The 16,989-nt window shown below is 43.6% G+C and overlaps 1 protein-coding gene across 1 annotated transcript in view; it reads left to right on the plus strand.

Annotated features, from left to right (window-relative positions):
- Positions 1-16,989, plus strand: part of LOC133636265 (otoancorin-like) — a 73,944-nt gene that overhangs the window by 9,185 nt on the left and 47,770 nt on the right. Inside the window, exons 5-6 of the mRNA XM_062030104.1 lie at positions 8,140-8,248; positions 8,323-8,544. Coding sequence (XP_061886088.1) covers positions 8,140-8,248; positions 8,323-8,544 — 331 coding nt within the window. The remainder of the gene's footprint in view (positions 1-8,139; positions 8,249-8,322; positions 8,545-16,989) is intronic.

Below are 16,989 nucleotides of genomic sequence, written 5' to 3' on the forward strand. Positions count from 1 at the left end.
AACTATATGTCTTAAACATGCTTGTATTATCATTAAACACCTTTAACTTATTAACAACATTAACTATATGTGTTAAACATGCTTGCTATATGTGTTAAACATGCTTGCTTTAACTTGTTAACAAAAACATATCTTTCATAAATAAGTAAATCTAAATTATATATATGAATGAGGTAGATCCCCACGACTTGATAAATTGAAAAGTAGCTCGCCTGCAGAAAAAGTGTGGGCACCCCTGTTGTAAAGTGTATAAAAACGAGTATGGAAGCTGGACAGAAAGATGCCAAAAACCAACCACTTTCATGTGGTACTGGACAGAAAGGAGGACTTTTTTCTCCTCCATTTGAAAATGCGGACGTTATCAGCACCACTGTCTGATTCCAATCAATGCAAGTCATCAGAATCAGGTAATACACCAACCAATATTCTTGTCTTCGTGAAAGAAAGAAATCTATATGTGTTGAACATGATTATATTATCATTAACCAACTTAAACGTGTAAACAAAAACGTCTGTTTCATAAATAAATAAATATAAATTATATATATGTATAAGGTAGATCCCCTCGACTTGGTCAATTGAAAAGTAGCTGGCTTGCAGAAATAGTGTGGGCACCCCTGATCTAGGCCATCATTTGGCCACCTGTTGCTGTCAAAATGAGTCCTTGGCCATGTCAGGCGGACAGCAGCAGCTGGTGGTAGCGGCACCGTAGACCGAGGATTATATGTCACGTACAGTATGTGGCTGCTTCTGCAAGACTCTTTCATGTATTTTATTAACAAATCTAGTAATCGAAGAAGCAAACAGAATCAATCACTGTTGGGCTGCAAGCGCTGCCAGACCAAAAAATATGGTTTGTTTGGGCTGCAGTGGTTCTCAGTTGTAATACACTTTTCCAGGACTTGTGGCAGTAATGACAATTAGTCAAACAGATGAAGTCTGGAGCTGGAGACATACAGAAGTTTCTTAAAGGTGCGGTTTGCAACTCGCTCACAGTTACATTTTTTAAAGCACAAAAATTAAAACATGAACACCCTTGGCCAGCTTGTGTTACTATCAGTGGTTTAACAGAACACATTTGTGTTTAAACAGTCTATATTTTTAACAATTGCTAAGTTTGTGTAGTAAATTTTTTTATCAGCCCGAATAAAATGATTGGTGTTTACGCCGGTCACTCATCCTGTCTCATCAACACATAGGCGCAGAGACACACATACAAAAACAGTCCTAGAGAAGCAACAAATAATTTGCAGTCATGTTGTTGTTATGTCAGAATTTTACATTCAATGATAGCTAATACTAACTATTCAAATTGCTATCATTAGCTAACAACACCCAAAGCATGTGCTACGTGTGTACGTAGTTACGTCATTACGTCCTAGAAGCAGGAATTGGGGTGGGATATACTGTGTAAAATCAATTTGAAAGTTAGCGCCCTCGAGACATCTGTGTATCGTATTTTCCGGACCATAGGGTGCACCGGATTATAAGGCGCACCGCCGATGAATGGTCTATTTTTGATCTTTTTTCATATATAAGGCACACCGGATTAGAGGGCGCATTAAAGGAGTCATATTATTATTTCTTTTTTCTAAATTGAAAACACTTCTTTGTGGTCTACATAACATGTAATAGTGGTTCTTTGGTCAAAATATTGCATAGATTATGTTTTACAGATCATCTTCAAGCCGCTTTCTGACAGTTGCTTCCGGATGCGCCGTTTTGTGGGCGGTCTTATTTACGTGGCTCACCTTCGGCAGCGTCTTCTCCCCGTCATCTTTGTTGTAGCGGTGTAGCGTGCAAGGACGGGAGTGGAAGAAATGTCAAAAGATGGAGTTAACTGTTGTAATGACATTTAGACTTTACTTAAATCAATAACGGAGCAACATCTCCTCACCCGGAAACAACAACAACGCCGGAAATGTGTCCTGTGAAAAACCGTCTGACCGGAACTCTCTAATAACTAAAGTTCCTTGGGTGAATAATGTAAACTCACTACACCGGTATGTTTTAGCGCTTTCATGGCGAGTTTACTGACAGTTATAAGTAAGAACTTTACACTACTTTATATTAGAAATGGCAACAGCGGAGGATGAATGTCCCATAACAAGAAGATAGAGAAAAAGAAGAAGCTTATCGACTACGGTGTCGGCACGGACTACAAAGGCGGACTCACGCAATTTTTCAGGATTTATGCAGATCCCAAATACAGATCAGCAGGTACCAGAAGGTAAGAAAAGTTGCTTTTGCATAATATTCCGAAACAAAACGCTTGATAAAGTCTTACCTTATACACATACCATAACAACACTCGTATGTTGAAGCACAGTACAATCCATCAAGCGGTGAGGCTTCATAGCTTACCAAAGTCGTACTAAAACATTTTGATAGGTTTTTGAGCGCCGTGTGTAATGTTCTGTATTTTCAATGGAACATATAAAATGTTGGTGTTGTTTACTTGAGTCATATTGCAGTCTACACGTATCTTTTGTGTGTGACTGCCATTATATTGCAGTCTACACGTATCTCTTATGTTTGACGGCCATCTACTGATCACACATATCATTATACCTTGTACCAAATAAAATTGCTTCGAGGTCTGTAAGCAAAACCAGAATTATTCTGTATGTTAGGCGCACAGAGTTATAAGGCGCACTGTCGAGTTTTGAGGAAAAAAAAGGACTTTAAGTGCGCCTTATAGTCCGGAAAATACGATAAATGTGTAAACCCAAACATATTACTAAAGCGGTAAAGCTGTATTTCATTTGCCCTTTAATTTTGACAGTTTAGTTAGGAAACATATGTTAAAGAAGTTAACCGCTGCAACTAGGGGTGTAACGGTACATGTATTTGTATTGAACTGTTTCGGTACGGGGGTTTCGGTTCGGTTCGGAGGTGTACCGAACGAGTTTCCACACGAACATATTAACTAAAGTCTTAACAAGCTGCTCCGCTTCTTCTGCCTCTGTCTCTGTCAGCACTCCGCAGCACCCAGCATTGTCCCACCCACACAACCATCTAATTGGTTACACCAGAGCGGTAACAGCCAATTAGCAGTGCGTATTCAGAGCGCATGTAGTCAGTGCTTCTGCGGTGGGGTTAGCAGATAGGTGTTTAGCAGGTAAGCATCAGGCAGCGGACTCTCCCAAAATTATAATAGTCAACTACTAGTCAATCAATCAATCAATGTTTATTTATATAGCCCTAAATCACAAGTGTCTCAAAGGGCTGTACAAGCCACAACGACATCCTCGGTACAGAGCCCACATACGGGCAAGGAAAACTCACCCCAGTGGGACGTCAATGTGAATGACTATGAGAAACCTTGGAGAGGACCGCATATGTGGGTAACACTCCCCCCTCTAGGGGAGACCGAAAGCAATGGAAGTCGAGTGGGTCTGACATAATATTGTGAAAGTCCAACACATCAGCGAAAGTCCAGTCCATAGTGGGGCCAGCAGGAACCATCCCGAGCGGAGACGGGTCAGCAGCGTAGAGATGACCCCATCCGATGGACAGGCTAGCGGTCCACCCCGGGTTGGGAGCAGAGTAGAAAAGAAAAGAAAAGAAACGGCAGATAAACTGGTCTTAAAAGGGAGTCTATTTAAAGGCGAGAGTATACAAATGAATTTTAAGATGAGACTTAAATGCTTCTACTGAGGTAGCATCTCTAACTTTTACCGGGAGGGCATTCCATAGTATTGGAGCCCGAATAGAAAACGCTCTATAGCCCGCAGACTTTTTTTGGGCTCTGGGAATCACTAATAACCTGGAGTTCTTTGAACGCAGATTTCTTGCCGGGACATATGGTACAATACAATCGGCAAGATAGGCAGGAGCTTGACCGTGTAGTATTTTATACGTAAGTAGTAAAACCTTAAAGTCGCATCTTAGGTGCACAGGAAGCCAGTGCAAGTGAGCCAGTATAGGCGTAATATGATCAAACTTTATTGTTTTTGTCGAAAGTCTAGCAGCCGCATTTTGTACCATCTGTAATCTTTTAATGCTAGACATAGGGAGGCCCAAAAATAAAACGTTACAGTAATCGAGACGGGATGTAACAAACGCATGGATAATGATCTCAGCATCGCTAGTGGACAAAATGGAACGAATTTTAGCGATATTACGGAGATGAAAGAAGGCCGTTTTAGTAACACTCTTAATGTGTGACTCAAACGAGAGAGTTGGGTCGAAGATAATACCCAGATTCTTTACCGAGTCGCCTTGTTTAATTGTTTGGTTGTCAAATGTTAAGGTGGTATTATTAAATAGATGTCGGTGTTGAGCAGGACCGATAATCAGCATTTCCGTTTTCTTAGCGTTGAGTTGCAAAAAGTTAGCGGACATCCATTGTTTAATTTCATTAGGACACGCCTCCAGCTGACTACAATCCGGCGTGTTGGTCAGCTTTAGGGGCAAGTAGAGTTGGGTGTCATCAGCATAACAGTGAAAGCTAACACCGTATTTGCGTATGATGTCACCTAGCGGCAGCATGTAAATACTAGAGAGTGCAGGGCCAAGAACCGAACCCTGGGGAACTCCGCACGTTACCTTAACATAGTCCGAGGTCACATTGTTATGGGAGACACACTGCATCCTGTCAGTAAGATAAGAGTTAAACCAAGACAAGGCTAAGTCTGTCATCCCAATACGCGTTTTGATACGCTCTAATAAAATATTGTGATCAACAGTATCGAAAGCGGTGCTAAGATCAAGAAGCAGCAACATAGATGAAGCATCAGAATCCATCGTTAGCAATAGATCATTAGTCATTTTTGCGAGGGCTGTCTCCGTAGAGTGATTTGCCCTGAAACCGGATTGAAAAGGTTCACAGAGATTGTTAGACGCTAAGTGTTCATTTAGCTGCTGTGCGACAATTTTTTCGAGGATTTTCGAGATAAACGGAAGGTGGGACACCGGCCGGTAGTTTACCAAGAGATCAGGATCGAGGTTAGGTCTTTTGAGTAGAGGATGAATAACCGCTTTTTTGAATGCTAGGGGAACAGTGCCAGAGGAAAGTGATAAGTTTATAATATTTAACACTGATGGACCTAATAATACAAAAAGCTCCTTGATAAGTTTCCCAGGAATTGGGTCAAGTAAACATGTTGTTTGTTTTGTCCCATTTACACATTTTGACAATTCCTCCAATGTTATTTCATCAAAGAGAGAGACACTATTTTGGAGGGCGGTATCCGTCGTATATACAGTCGTATTTGTGTTAATAGAACCCAGTTGTAGCTGAGATGCATTGTCTTTAATCTCTTTTCTAATGACTTCAATTTTCTTATTAAAGAAATTCATAAAGTCATCTGCTGAGTGGGTGGAGCTACTGGGAGGAGTCCCTTGTTGGGTTAGCGATGCTACTGTACTAAACAAAAATTTAGGATCATTTTTGTTGAGGTGGATGAGATTTGAGTAATATTTAGCTTTAGCTGAGGTAAGCATGCGTTTATAAGTTATTAAACTATCACACCATGCTTGATGGAAAACCTCAAGTTTAGTCGCACGCCATTTGGGTTCCAGCTTTCTACATGATCATTTCTGGGCTTTAGTTTCTTCTGTAAACCATGGGGTACGCCTTTTAGGGGCCCTTTTTAGCTTTAGCGGTGCTACACTATCAATGGTGTCGCGCAGGGCGTCGTTAAAGTTGTTAGTGAGGTTATCCATAGAGCCCACATAATTTGGGAATGGTGCCATTACCGAAGGCAGTAGGTCAGTAAGAGTCGTCGTTGTGGCAGCATTAATGTTGCGGCTGCTATAGTAGTTATTATTATTATTATTAGTTTGTTGACAATGAGTCAGAACTTCGAATTTTATAAGGTAATGATCGGACATTACTTTAGTGTACGGGAGTATCGTAACTTTAGAGGTGGTGACACCCCTGACAAGCACTAGATCTATCGTATTACCGTTGCGATGCGTGGGTTCATTTATAATTTGTGTAAGACCACAGCTATCAATTATAGTCTGGAGCGCCACGCATGGAGGGTCCGATGGGGTATTCATATGGATATTAAAGTCCCCCATTATGATTATATTGTCGGCGTGCGTCACTAGATCAGCAACAAACTCTGAGAATTCACTGATGAAGTCCGAATAGGGCCCGCCCAGGGGGGCGGTAGATAACAGCCAGGTGGAGAGGCAGCGGTGTGACAAACCTCAAAGTGAGCACCTCAAACGAGTTATATTTATTATTTAGGTTAGGTGTAAAATTATAGTTTTCATTGTATATTAGTGCGACACCCCCTCCCCTTTTAAGAGGTCGGGCAACATGTGTATTGGTATAGTTAGGAGGAGATGCCTCATTTAGCGCAAAAAAATCGTCTGGTTTGAGCCAGGTCTCGGCGAGACCAACGACGTCAAGTTTGTTGTCTCTAATGACTTCATTAACTAATAACGTTTTGGAAGATAATGATCTTATGTTTAAAAAGCCCATATTATAGGTAGTGGGCTGTTTTGAGGATTGTTTGTTGAAAATATCCGAAGTAGAAATATTAATAATGTTGCGTTTATTATGCGTAGTGCACTTTAAATAGTTTCGACCATATCTAGGAATTGATACGACGGGAATTGTCCGATTGTTTGCTAGATGTTGCGATAAACTGAACGCATCATAGTTAGCCACCTCAGTAGATTGCATGTCTGCCTCTGACACGGTCACAAAAGAAAAAACATTATGTGAGTTGTGTTTTATTCTAAGAGAATTGCTATGTGTGCAGGAATTATCCAGCCTGGCGCCGGCTAGTTCTAGTTTAAATGGCTTCTTACCCGGAGACTCCACGCTTCTTTGGTTAGCTTTTCCCTTTGTTGTTAGCCCCGCTCGGCATCCCCGTTTCTGCTTCCGCTCACACCGCTTACGACGTCTCCATTGGCGGTCACCGCTAGCACTTGACTCCGCTGCTACAAAGGCCGCTCGATGTAGCCCATGAAGTATTCCCATGCTAGCGAGGAGGTCCACCGTACATGCATCTTTCAGTCTATAATGACCCGATCCATCCACATCCAGAATTGTCTGTCGGTCGTTTGTGATCACAGAGTGTTCACGCTTTGAGCCAGCCATGAAATTGACAGAAATGACGGGTGTTTTTTGCCAAATCGCTCTATACTCCCAAGAGAGTTAGCAAGCCGCTGCATAGCAATGCGCCGCCATCTTGTTAACTGTTCATAGTAACATCACTATGAGCCCGTTGACGTTTTAGAAACAAACGGCAGCTTGTGTGTGCGTGTGTGTGTGTGTGTGTGTGTGTGTGTGTGTGTGTGTGTGTGTGTGTGTGTGTGTGTGTGTGTGTGTGTGTGTGTGTGTGTGTGTGTGTGTGTGTGTGTGTGTGTGTGTGTGTGTGTGTGTGTGTGCGTGTGTGTGTGTGTTACGGACAGCAAAGCCCTGTTTGTCTGTTATTTCACTTTACCTTTTTCTGTGTTGATTGACCTGTGTTGAAGCAGCAAAAAAGGACATTATGTTAAATGAAGAGTTTCTGTCTCTGATAGTTGATATAATAATGTAACTGCATCATTAAGCCTACATGAACTCCATGGTGTTCAGGGATGAATAGTCTCTCCTATTGCTATTGTACTATTTTTTCAGCTATAGTTACATTAATCATTAGTAATGGAGCATCCTAGTTTTGAATGGCATGGTCCCTGCTATCACATGTTGATAAAAAAATATAACATTTACATAATAAAAATCAACTACGGGCTTCCCAAATGCTGTAATAAATTAAGCATGATGAGTTGACTTGAAACTGTTTAATGTTGCACTTTTTATATGTAGAAGAAAAGTTGTGTCATTTTATTTAATCTGAGCAACAACTTGAGGCAGTTTAATGTTGATTAACGTGGGCAGAATTATTATAGTGTTCCCAATGTTAAAAGGATAAAGCCATTGTTTACAAATTTGGTAAATAAATAACCAAAAAATGTAGATTTTGTTGTTTTCTTACTGTACCGAAAATGAACCGAACCGTGACCTCTAAACCGAGGTACGTACCGAACCGAAATGTTGGTGTACCGTTACACCCCTAGCTGCAACACATGCACAGTACACTTGGTAATCTACAGCATTTGAAAGGGAATGCTTATTATCATATTGAAGCATTTCTGCATTTTCTGTTATTTATTGTCTTGGTATCACCACAGGCTAGGCCCATTGACGTGTTACTATGACAACGCACCCGACTTGACCCCTGAACTCAGCAGGCAACTCCTGGCTCAGTTTTCTGAGTGCAAAAACCCAAAGGCTACAATGGTATCTCTTAAATCTACATTTGTTGACGGCGATGATTATTTCTTAATTTCTTAATCATCTCACTTGGACTGCAGCTGAAGATGCTCCTTCTGAGGAAGGCCTTGTCCAACTCCAACTGGACCACTTATGAGGTTCTGCACTTGCTTGGCAGCAGTGTTAGCTTGCTGTCCCCCACACAACTGGACAGCATCGCGAGCGCTGACCTCAAACAGGTGATCAAAGACCTGCCGCCTGGCGTCCAGTGGAGGATGACGCAGCAACGAACTCTCGTCAAGAAACTGCTGGGCGATGACGAGGTGAGGCTTCTGTAAATTGGTATTGGTTATGAGGATTTAAGGACGTGCTTTAAGGGTCACCACGTTAGCCCTCCAAAATTGTCCTCTCTGAAAATGTAGAAGAAAAATGAGAACACACGGAATTTGGTAGGTAGGCTCGTGCCAGGCGATACGGCTGTATCACGATGGAAGTGTTTTATATCGGTGGATATAGATAATTGTCTATAATTTTTATGACCTTTTAAAAAATAATAATCAGGAGAAAAATATATGAAATTGTAAACATTTTTATTTCTAATGCAGTGGTGGGCCGTCTCTGCTGGCCTAACATAACCAGGAATCATGATCATAATTAAAGATAAAAGCAATGTTTTATTTACTTTCCCTAAATATCTAAAAGTATTTCCAGTGCTGTTTGTAGGTTAGAATTTGTATCCAATCAGAATTCAGCTAGCTTATGTTGCCATGCTGTACAAAATCTGCCCTGGGCCTTCAGAATCAACAATGCAGTAAGCGAAGGGGCACATAGAGTTGATAGATAATTGCCATAGCCAATCAGATCACGAATTGTTGTCAGTAAGGCCTTCTAGCTGGCCTTACGCTGTGATTGGATACTCACTTGGGAGTCCCAAGGGAGAATCCAATCATAAGTTGCGAAAACAGGAAGTGGCACCGGAGCCATACGAGCTATAGAAATCCACAGAAAACTCACCGGTACTCACACAGAAGGAGAGCAAAATGTTGATTAGGTGGCAGATATATATTTGCAAAGCCATTTTCAAGAAGGATACTTAAGAGAAACTACATCTTGTGAGACGAAGTTGGCCGACACCAAAGCTATCCCGGCGGTGAAATGGTTTGCCATTTCAACCAACTACGACCAACTACCGACTGTGAGCGGTACCACTGGCTTATACGGCGTCAAATGGGTGCTACAAATATTTTATTTCTTAATTTGTTCATGTTTCATTTGTTTTATACAATTCCTTTAATTTTGACAGTACCACGTAAGGTATGTTTTAATTGCTGAAGCAGGTTTATTGAATGTAAAATGTGCCGAAAAATAGACCCTTTTGTACACTGTTGAGGGGATTCGATGGACTGATTGATTGATTGAGACTTTTATTAGTAGGTTGCACATTGAAGTACATATTCCGTACAATTGACCACTAAATAGTAACACCCGAATACGTTTTTCAACTTGTTTAAGTCGGGGTCCACTTAAATTGATTCATGATACAGATATATACTATCATATATACTATCATCATAATACAGTCATCACACAAGATAATCACATTGAATTATTTACATTATTTACAATCAGGGGTGTGGAGGGGGGGGTAGGATATGGACAGCAAGTAGTGGACAGAGAGAGAGAGAGAGAGAGAGAGAGAGAGAGAGAGAGAGAGAGAGAGAGAGAGAGAGAGAGAGAGAGAGAGAGAGAGAGAGAGAGAGAGAGAGAGAGAGAGAGAGAGAGAGAGAGAGAGAGAGAGAGAGAGAGAGAGAGAGAGAGAGAGATCAGAAGGCATAAGAAAAAGTATCTGCATTTGATTGTTTACATTTGATTATTAGCATTTGATTATTAGCAATCCGGGGAGGGTGTTAGTTAAGGGTTGTAGCTGCCTGGAGGTGAACTTTTATTGCGGTTTTGAAGGAGGATAGAGATGCCCTTTCTTTTATACCTGTTGGGAGCGCATTCCACATTGATGTGGCATAGAAAGAGAATGATTTAAGACCTTTGTTAGTTTGGAATCTGGGTTTAACGTGGTTAGTGAAGCTCCCCCTAGTGTTGTGGTTATGGCGGTCATTTACGTTAAGGAAGTAGTTTGACATGTACTTCGGTATCAGGGAGGTGTAGTGGATTTTATAGACTAGGCTCAGTGCAAGTTGTTTAATCCTGTCCTCCACCTTGAGCCAGCCCACTTTGGAGAAGTGGGTAGGAGTGAGGTGGGATCTGGGGTGGAGGTCTAGAAGTAACCTGACTAGCTTGTTCTGAGATGTTTGGAATTTAGATTTGGGGGTTTTGGAGGTGCTAGGGTACCAGGAGGTGCATGCGTAATCGAAAAAGGGTTGAACGAGAGTTCCCGCCAGAATCCTCTTGGTGCTTTTGTTGACCAGAGAGGAGATTCTGTAGAGAAATCTCGTTCGTTGGTTAACCTTTTTGATTACCTTGGTTGCCATTTTATCACAGGAAAGGTTAGCCTCTAGAATGGAACCTAGGTAGGTGACCTCATCTTTCCTGGTGATAACAATGTCACCCACTTTTATAGTGAAGTCATTGACTTTCTTAAGGTTGATGTGGGACCCAAACAGGATGGATTCCGTTTTACCCAAGTGTATGGATAGCTTGTTGTCAGCGAGCCAGGTGCAAGTTCTACAGAGCTCAGCACTGAGGATTTTCTCCACCTGTGACTTGTCCTTATCGGATACCAGCAGGGCAGAGTCATCCGCAAACAAAAACAATTCACAGTCGCATGCCGATGACAAGTCGTTTATGTATATTAGGAACAGTAAAGGTCCCAATATACTGACTTGGGGGACTCCACAGCTCACCGAGAGGGGGGGGGGGGGGGGGGACACGGTGCCGTTCACCTCTACCACCTGCTCCCTCCCCTCCAAGTAAGATTGCATCCAGCTCCATGAGGTTTTGTTAAATCCGATTGCTCTGAGCTTATCCAACAGTATAGCGTGGTTAACGGTGTCAAAGGCCTTCTGAAGGTCCAGCATGACCATGCCGCAGTATTTGCCGCGTCCACTTCATGTTTGATGTGGTCGGTCAGATAGAGAAGGCATGTGTCCGTGTGACCCACCCATAATGTGTCACATTTTTGTGGTGATTTATTTATTTTATTTTATGGTTTGAATTCGTTTTTGGAGCTGTCATTCCACATTTATCACTATTCACATTGGTCAGTAGGGGGCAGTAGGGCGTTTCTTCCCAATTGAATGATATCACCTGCAGACCGGAAGTGTCTCGTCATTCTGATGAGAGCGACCAGTCTGTAAACATCTGAAACGTTCTGTGTGATTTTTCCTCCTGTATAACAGGACATTATTATCTGACTGCTTGTCCTGGCTACCTGGGACCTGCAAGAGATATTTGGGGGCTCGTCCGGGATCGGCAACGCCATTGATGGTTTGACGATTGCTGATCCAGTGATATATATGAACCAGAAGACCAGAGTGACTGCACGTTACTGAAGTGAGGTGACGTGTCTGCGGTGCGGCTACAGAGCAGAGGTGGTGTGTCTACAGTGCGGCTACAGAGAAGAGGTGACGCGACGGCAGGACAACCACAGTGCAGAGGTGGCGTGACTGCAGTGCGACTTCAGTACAGAGGTGACGTGCGACCATAGAGCCAAAGAAACTACAGCAACTGCAGTGCGACTATAGAGACTGCAATGCGACTAGAGAGACTGCAGTGCAACTACAGTGACTCAGTGCGACTACAGAGGCGAAGTGAAGTGGCTGCAGAGTGACGACAGGAGCAAGGTGTCATCACTGCAGCTAAGGCCATGTCTGAAGGACGCAAAGAACTCTTATGGAGCATCAAAAAGCAACTACACCATCTCTCAGGCACCGAAGCCTATGAGGTTGCGATGTCCATCGGAATTGATCATCCAGGCACAGACGAGCTGAGCTCAACCGATGAAGAAAGCTGCATCGACCATATCCTTTCCTTTATGCAATCTGATGATCTGTTTAATTCTAATGATGAGGGTATTGGTCGTTTGATGATATTGAATGATGTAATATTGAAGGTTATCAAAAAACGTGATTGTTTTGAATTACCTGTTTTTGTTTCAAATGATGAGCCATCTTGTTCAAATGCACCACACACACAGTCAGGTGATACTACATATCCACACACTAACCCCAGTACACACACCCACACAACCACACCAGATATGAAGCAACTACAAGCCATGTATGAAGAACTAGGCAGGAAGTTACAGGAATGTGTGACTCCCACCACATCTTCTGGCCTGACAACCGCAACTGACCCACACCTGAACAACCATGATGCAAATGACCCCCTAATGACTCAAAGAACCCCAGCACAAGGTGGCAGCCAGCCACGTCACCATAGTGATATCGAACCCACACCACACCAAACCCCAGATAGGTTGGTCTCCCTACAAGATCTTGCTTATCTCCAGCGAAAAGAGTTCAGGATACACGGGGGCCAAATAAGTAAAACTACATCTGATCTAAGCTACAACAGCTTATGCAAACAAATAGATGAAGGTCTCAGAGAGAAACACACTGAGGGTGAGGTCATTAGAGGGGTGCTCCGTACAATCAAACCTGGCAATTTCAGAGATATGTTGACAAACAAAGACGAACTGACTGTCACAGAACTCAAAAGCTTCCTCCAGTCACACCAAGGTGAAAAGGGATGCACAGAGCTCTTTCAGGACTTGATGTGTGCCAAGCAACATGAAAATGAGACACGACAGCAATTCTTGTATAGAATGATTGGCCTCAAACAAAAGATTATGTTCACTACTAAACAAACAAGCTCAGTAGTTAAGTATGATACCTCCACAATACAGTGCATATTCTTGAACACAATATGTCAGGGAATAGGAGAGAAGTATGATGATGTCAGGCGTGAGCTCAAGCCTCTCCTTGCTGACCCAACAGTATCTGATGAAGCTTTGCTGCGACAGGTGATAAAGACCACCACAGAGGAAAGTGAGAGAAAGCTAAGATTTGGTCGCAGCTCTGCCCGTAAAGTAAGTCAGGCCCATAGCACCCAGGCTGAACCTGAGGAGAAAGTTAAGAGTGAGGTAAAAGTCAACACTGTCAATAAAGATGACACAATACAGAGACTTAGCTCCCAGGTTGAAGCATTGACCCAAGCAATGGAGACCCTGAAACAGCTGGTCACACAGGCTCATGCACCAGATCAGCGCTGTGCACCAACCTCTTATGGTGACCCTGAAAAGCCCAGAACTGAGAGAAAGACACAGAGACCCTATGGCTGCACACAATGTGTCACCCAGTCCAATCCAAATTGCAACCACTGCTTCGCATGCGGAGAAGAAGGCCATCGTGCAGTTGGGTGCTTGAAGAAACAGAAACCGTCGGGAAACGGAGTGCGGTCAAGACAGAGGGACAACTTTTGACCGCTCCTGCACCCCTGTCCCAACCCCAAACAGGCCCAAAACAAAAGCCAGCTAAGATCAGTGATGCCAACACAATACAATCTCACAATACATCACAGCCATGCAAGCTAGTAGCCCCACTCATTGGCCGCAACTTCCTGCTGAAATGTAGTATGGGTGGCTACGCTGTCACTGTCCTGCTGGACACAGGAGCCAATGTGAGCCTAATTGACCGCACGTGGAAGAACAAGTATCTGCCTAGCCAAGATATTCGACCTCTCTGTGAGCTACTGGACAATGAGCTGAATGTTTCGGCAGTCACGGGTGATGAAGTGCCTTACGACGGATGGGTTGAAGTGGTGGTAAACCTGCAAGGTAATGATGATCCAGACTTATCCATCCGTGTACCCTTCCTAGTGAGTTGCCTGAAACTAGACAGACCATTAGTTGGTTTTAATGTAATCCAAGAACTCATTAAGAGTAATGAAGGCCGGCCTAAACTCATGTCCATTCTGTCTAACCTCCTTGCGGGTGCCATGGAGATTGATGATGTTAGTGCTGCAGCCATAGTGAGTTTTATTCGGACTCAGAACTCCCCAAAAGAGGAACATGCTGCTGTAAAAGTGGGTTTCAAAGAGGTCACAATTTGTTCAGGTCAGGTAGTTCACGTTAAGTGCAGGGTTCCAGCCAATATTAACCCCTCAGAGTCATTTGTGTTGTTTGAACCCAACCTTGACAGTGTACAGCTGGAGTCATTGAGCATTGGAGCAGGCTTAATGGAGATTCACCAGACAGACAGGTGTTTCATTAAAGTGCCAGTGTCAAACCACTCCCAAATGGATGTGACCTTGCCAAGCTTCACAGTCCTAGGCAGCATTGAGCCCATTGACAAAGTCATAGAGACAGACAGTCCCCACAGTGACTATAAGAGTATTCATGTTAACACTGTTGACTCCTCACCTCCCCCCAATTCTAATCAGGTCCCACCCACTGCAGACCTGTGGCACCCACCAGTGGATGATCAACAAGAGGAGGTGAAACAAATGTTGATGGAGGAATCAGGAGCTTTTGCTCGCAATGATGGTGACATTGGGGACATCCCAAACCTCCATATGATCATCAGTCTGAAAGATGACATTCCAGTCCAAAAAACATATTCATCCATTCCCAAACCACTCTATCAAGAGGTCAAACAGTACATCCAAGAGCTGCTTGCAAAAGGCTGGATTGTCAAGTCAAAATCACCCTTTGCAGCACCTGTTGTCTGTGTCAGAAAACGTGATGGATCTCTAAGACTGTGTATTGATTACAGGCAGTTGAACCAGAAAACAGTGCCAGATCGCCACCCACTGCCTCGCATCCAGGATCTCTTGGACACCCTGGGCGGCCACAGCTGGTTCACCATTCTTGACCAAGGCAAAGCCTATCATCAGGGCTACATAGCTGAAGGATCCCGCCACATGACAGCCTTCATATCGCCTTGGGGTCTATATGAGTGGGTGAGAATACCGTTTGGTCTCAGCAATGCCCCTGCTGCTTTCCAACGCAGCATGGAGGAGAGGCTTGTCGCCTTGCGTGATGACTGCTGTATTCCTTACCTTGACGACATCCTCTGCTACTCCAAGTCCTTTGCTGATCATGTCGATGCAGTGCGTCATGTCCTGAGAGCCCTGCAACGTCATGGAGTCAAGCTGCAACCCACAAAATGTGAGTTGTTCAAGCCAGAGGTCAGGTATGTGGGGAGGTTAGTGTCAGCTAATGGGGTGAGAATAGACCCAAAAGACATTGAGGCTGTAATGACACTGAGGGAGAAAAGACCCACTACAGTGGGGGATGTCCGTAAACTGTTAGGTTTTCTGAGTTACCATAGGATGTACATTCAAGATTTCTCCCGCATCGCTAAGCCAATATATGGGCTGCTACAAGTGAAAGGAAATCCTGATGCAACACAGGGGAAGATAAAGAAAGGTAAAGGAGTACAGTTGCCTTCAAAGACCCCCATACAGTGGACTGATTGTCACCAGACCATACTCGAGCAGCTCATTAACGTCCTGTCACATCCACCTACACTAGCGTACCCTGACTTTGAACTGCCCTTTACGCTACACACAGACGCCTGTCAGCAGGGACTCGGTGCAGCCTTGTACCAGCAACAGAGTGGAAAGCTGAAAGTCATCGCATATGGTTCAAGGACATTGAACCCCGCTGAAAAGAACTATAACTTTCACTCTGGAAAGCTGGAGTTCTTAGCCTTAAAGTGGGCGGTATGTCAAAAATTCAGGGATTATCTGTTTTAAGCCCCATCCTTCACAGTGTATACAGACAATAATCCACTAACATACGTGATGAGTACTGCAAAGCTGAACACCACAGGCTACAGATGGGTTGGAGAGCTTGCTGACTTCAGATTCAACCTAAAGTATAGGCCAGGAAAAGTCAATGTGGATGCTGACACACTGTCTCGTCTCCCACTGGACATAAACAGTTATGTTGAGGAGTGTACTGAAGAGCTCGACAGAGATGCAATACGTGCTACTTGGGAAGGAAGTGAGGCTGCAAAAAGGTATGACATCGCCTATGTTGCTTCTCTTAACCTGGCCCAAAGTTCAGAGTCTCAAGTTAAGTCCCCAGTACCGACCATAAGCCAAAGTGAACTAATCAGATCTCAGAGGCAGGATGCAGCCATCAGTGAGATAATCAAGCTGAAACAGACAAAGACAGCACTGACAAATGAGGACAGGAAGAAAGCAGGTGGCCCTGTGAAAAGACTCATGCATGAGTGGGGTAAACTGTATATGGAATGTGGCCTTCTGTACAGGAGTGCAGGAGGACGACAGCAGCTTGTCCTACCTTCTGAATATCGGCCCCTTGTATTGAAGCATCTCCATGATGACATGGCTCATCTAGGATCAGAGAGAGTCATTGGGCTGGCAAGAGATCGTTTCTATTGGCCCTTCATGAAAAAGGACATTGAGGTTTATGTCACAAAACAGTGCCCCTGTATCAAGAAAAAGAAACCTGTGGTCCATGATAGAGCACCAATCGGCAGTATCACGACCAGTGCACCTCTTGAGCTTGTGTCTATCGATTACATGCACTTGGAGCAAAGCAAGGGTGGATACGAATACATCTTAGTAGTCATAGACCACTTCACCAGATTTGCCCAAGCATATCCAACACGAAACAAGTCAGGCAGAACAGCTGCAGAGAAAATATTTAATGACTTCATCCCTTGGTTTGGTTTTTTATCCAAATTGCACCATGATCAAGGCAGAGAGTTCGAGAACTCCCTGTTTAAGACCCTCCAGCAACTGTCTGGGGTGGGACACTCCAGGACAACCCCGTACCATCC

The sequence above is a fragment of the Entelurus aequoreus genome, linkage group LG20 (assembly GCF_033978785.1).
Source record: "Entelurus aequoreus isolate RoL-2023_Sb linkage group LG20, RoL_Eaeq_v1.1, whole genome shotgun sequence".
NCBI classification, from domain to species: Eukaryota; Metazoa; Chordata; class Actinopteri; order Syngnathiformes; family Syngnathidae; genus Entelurus; species Entelurus aequoreus.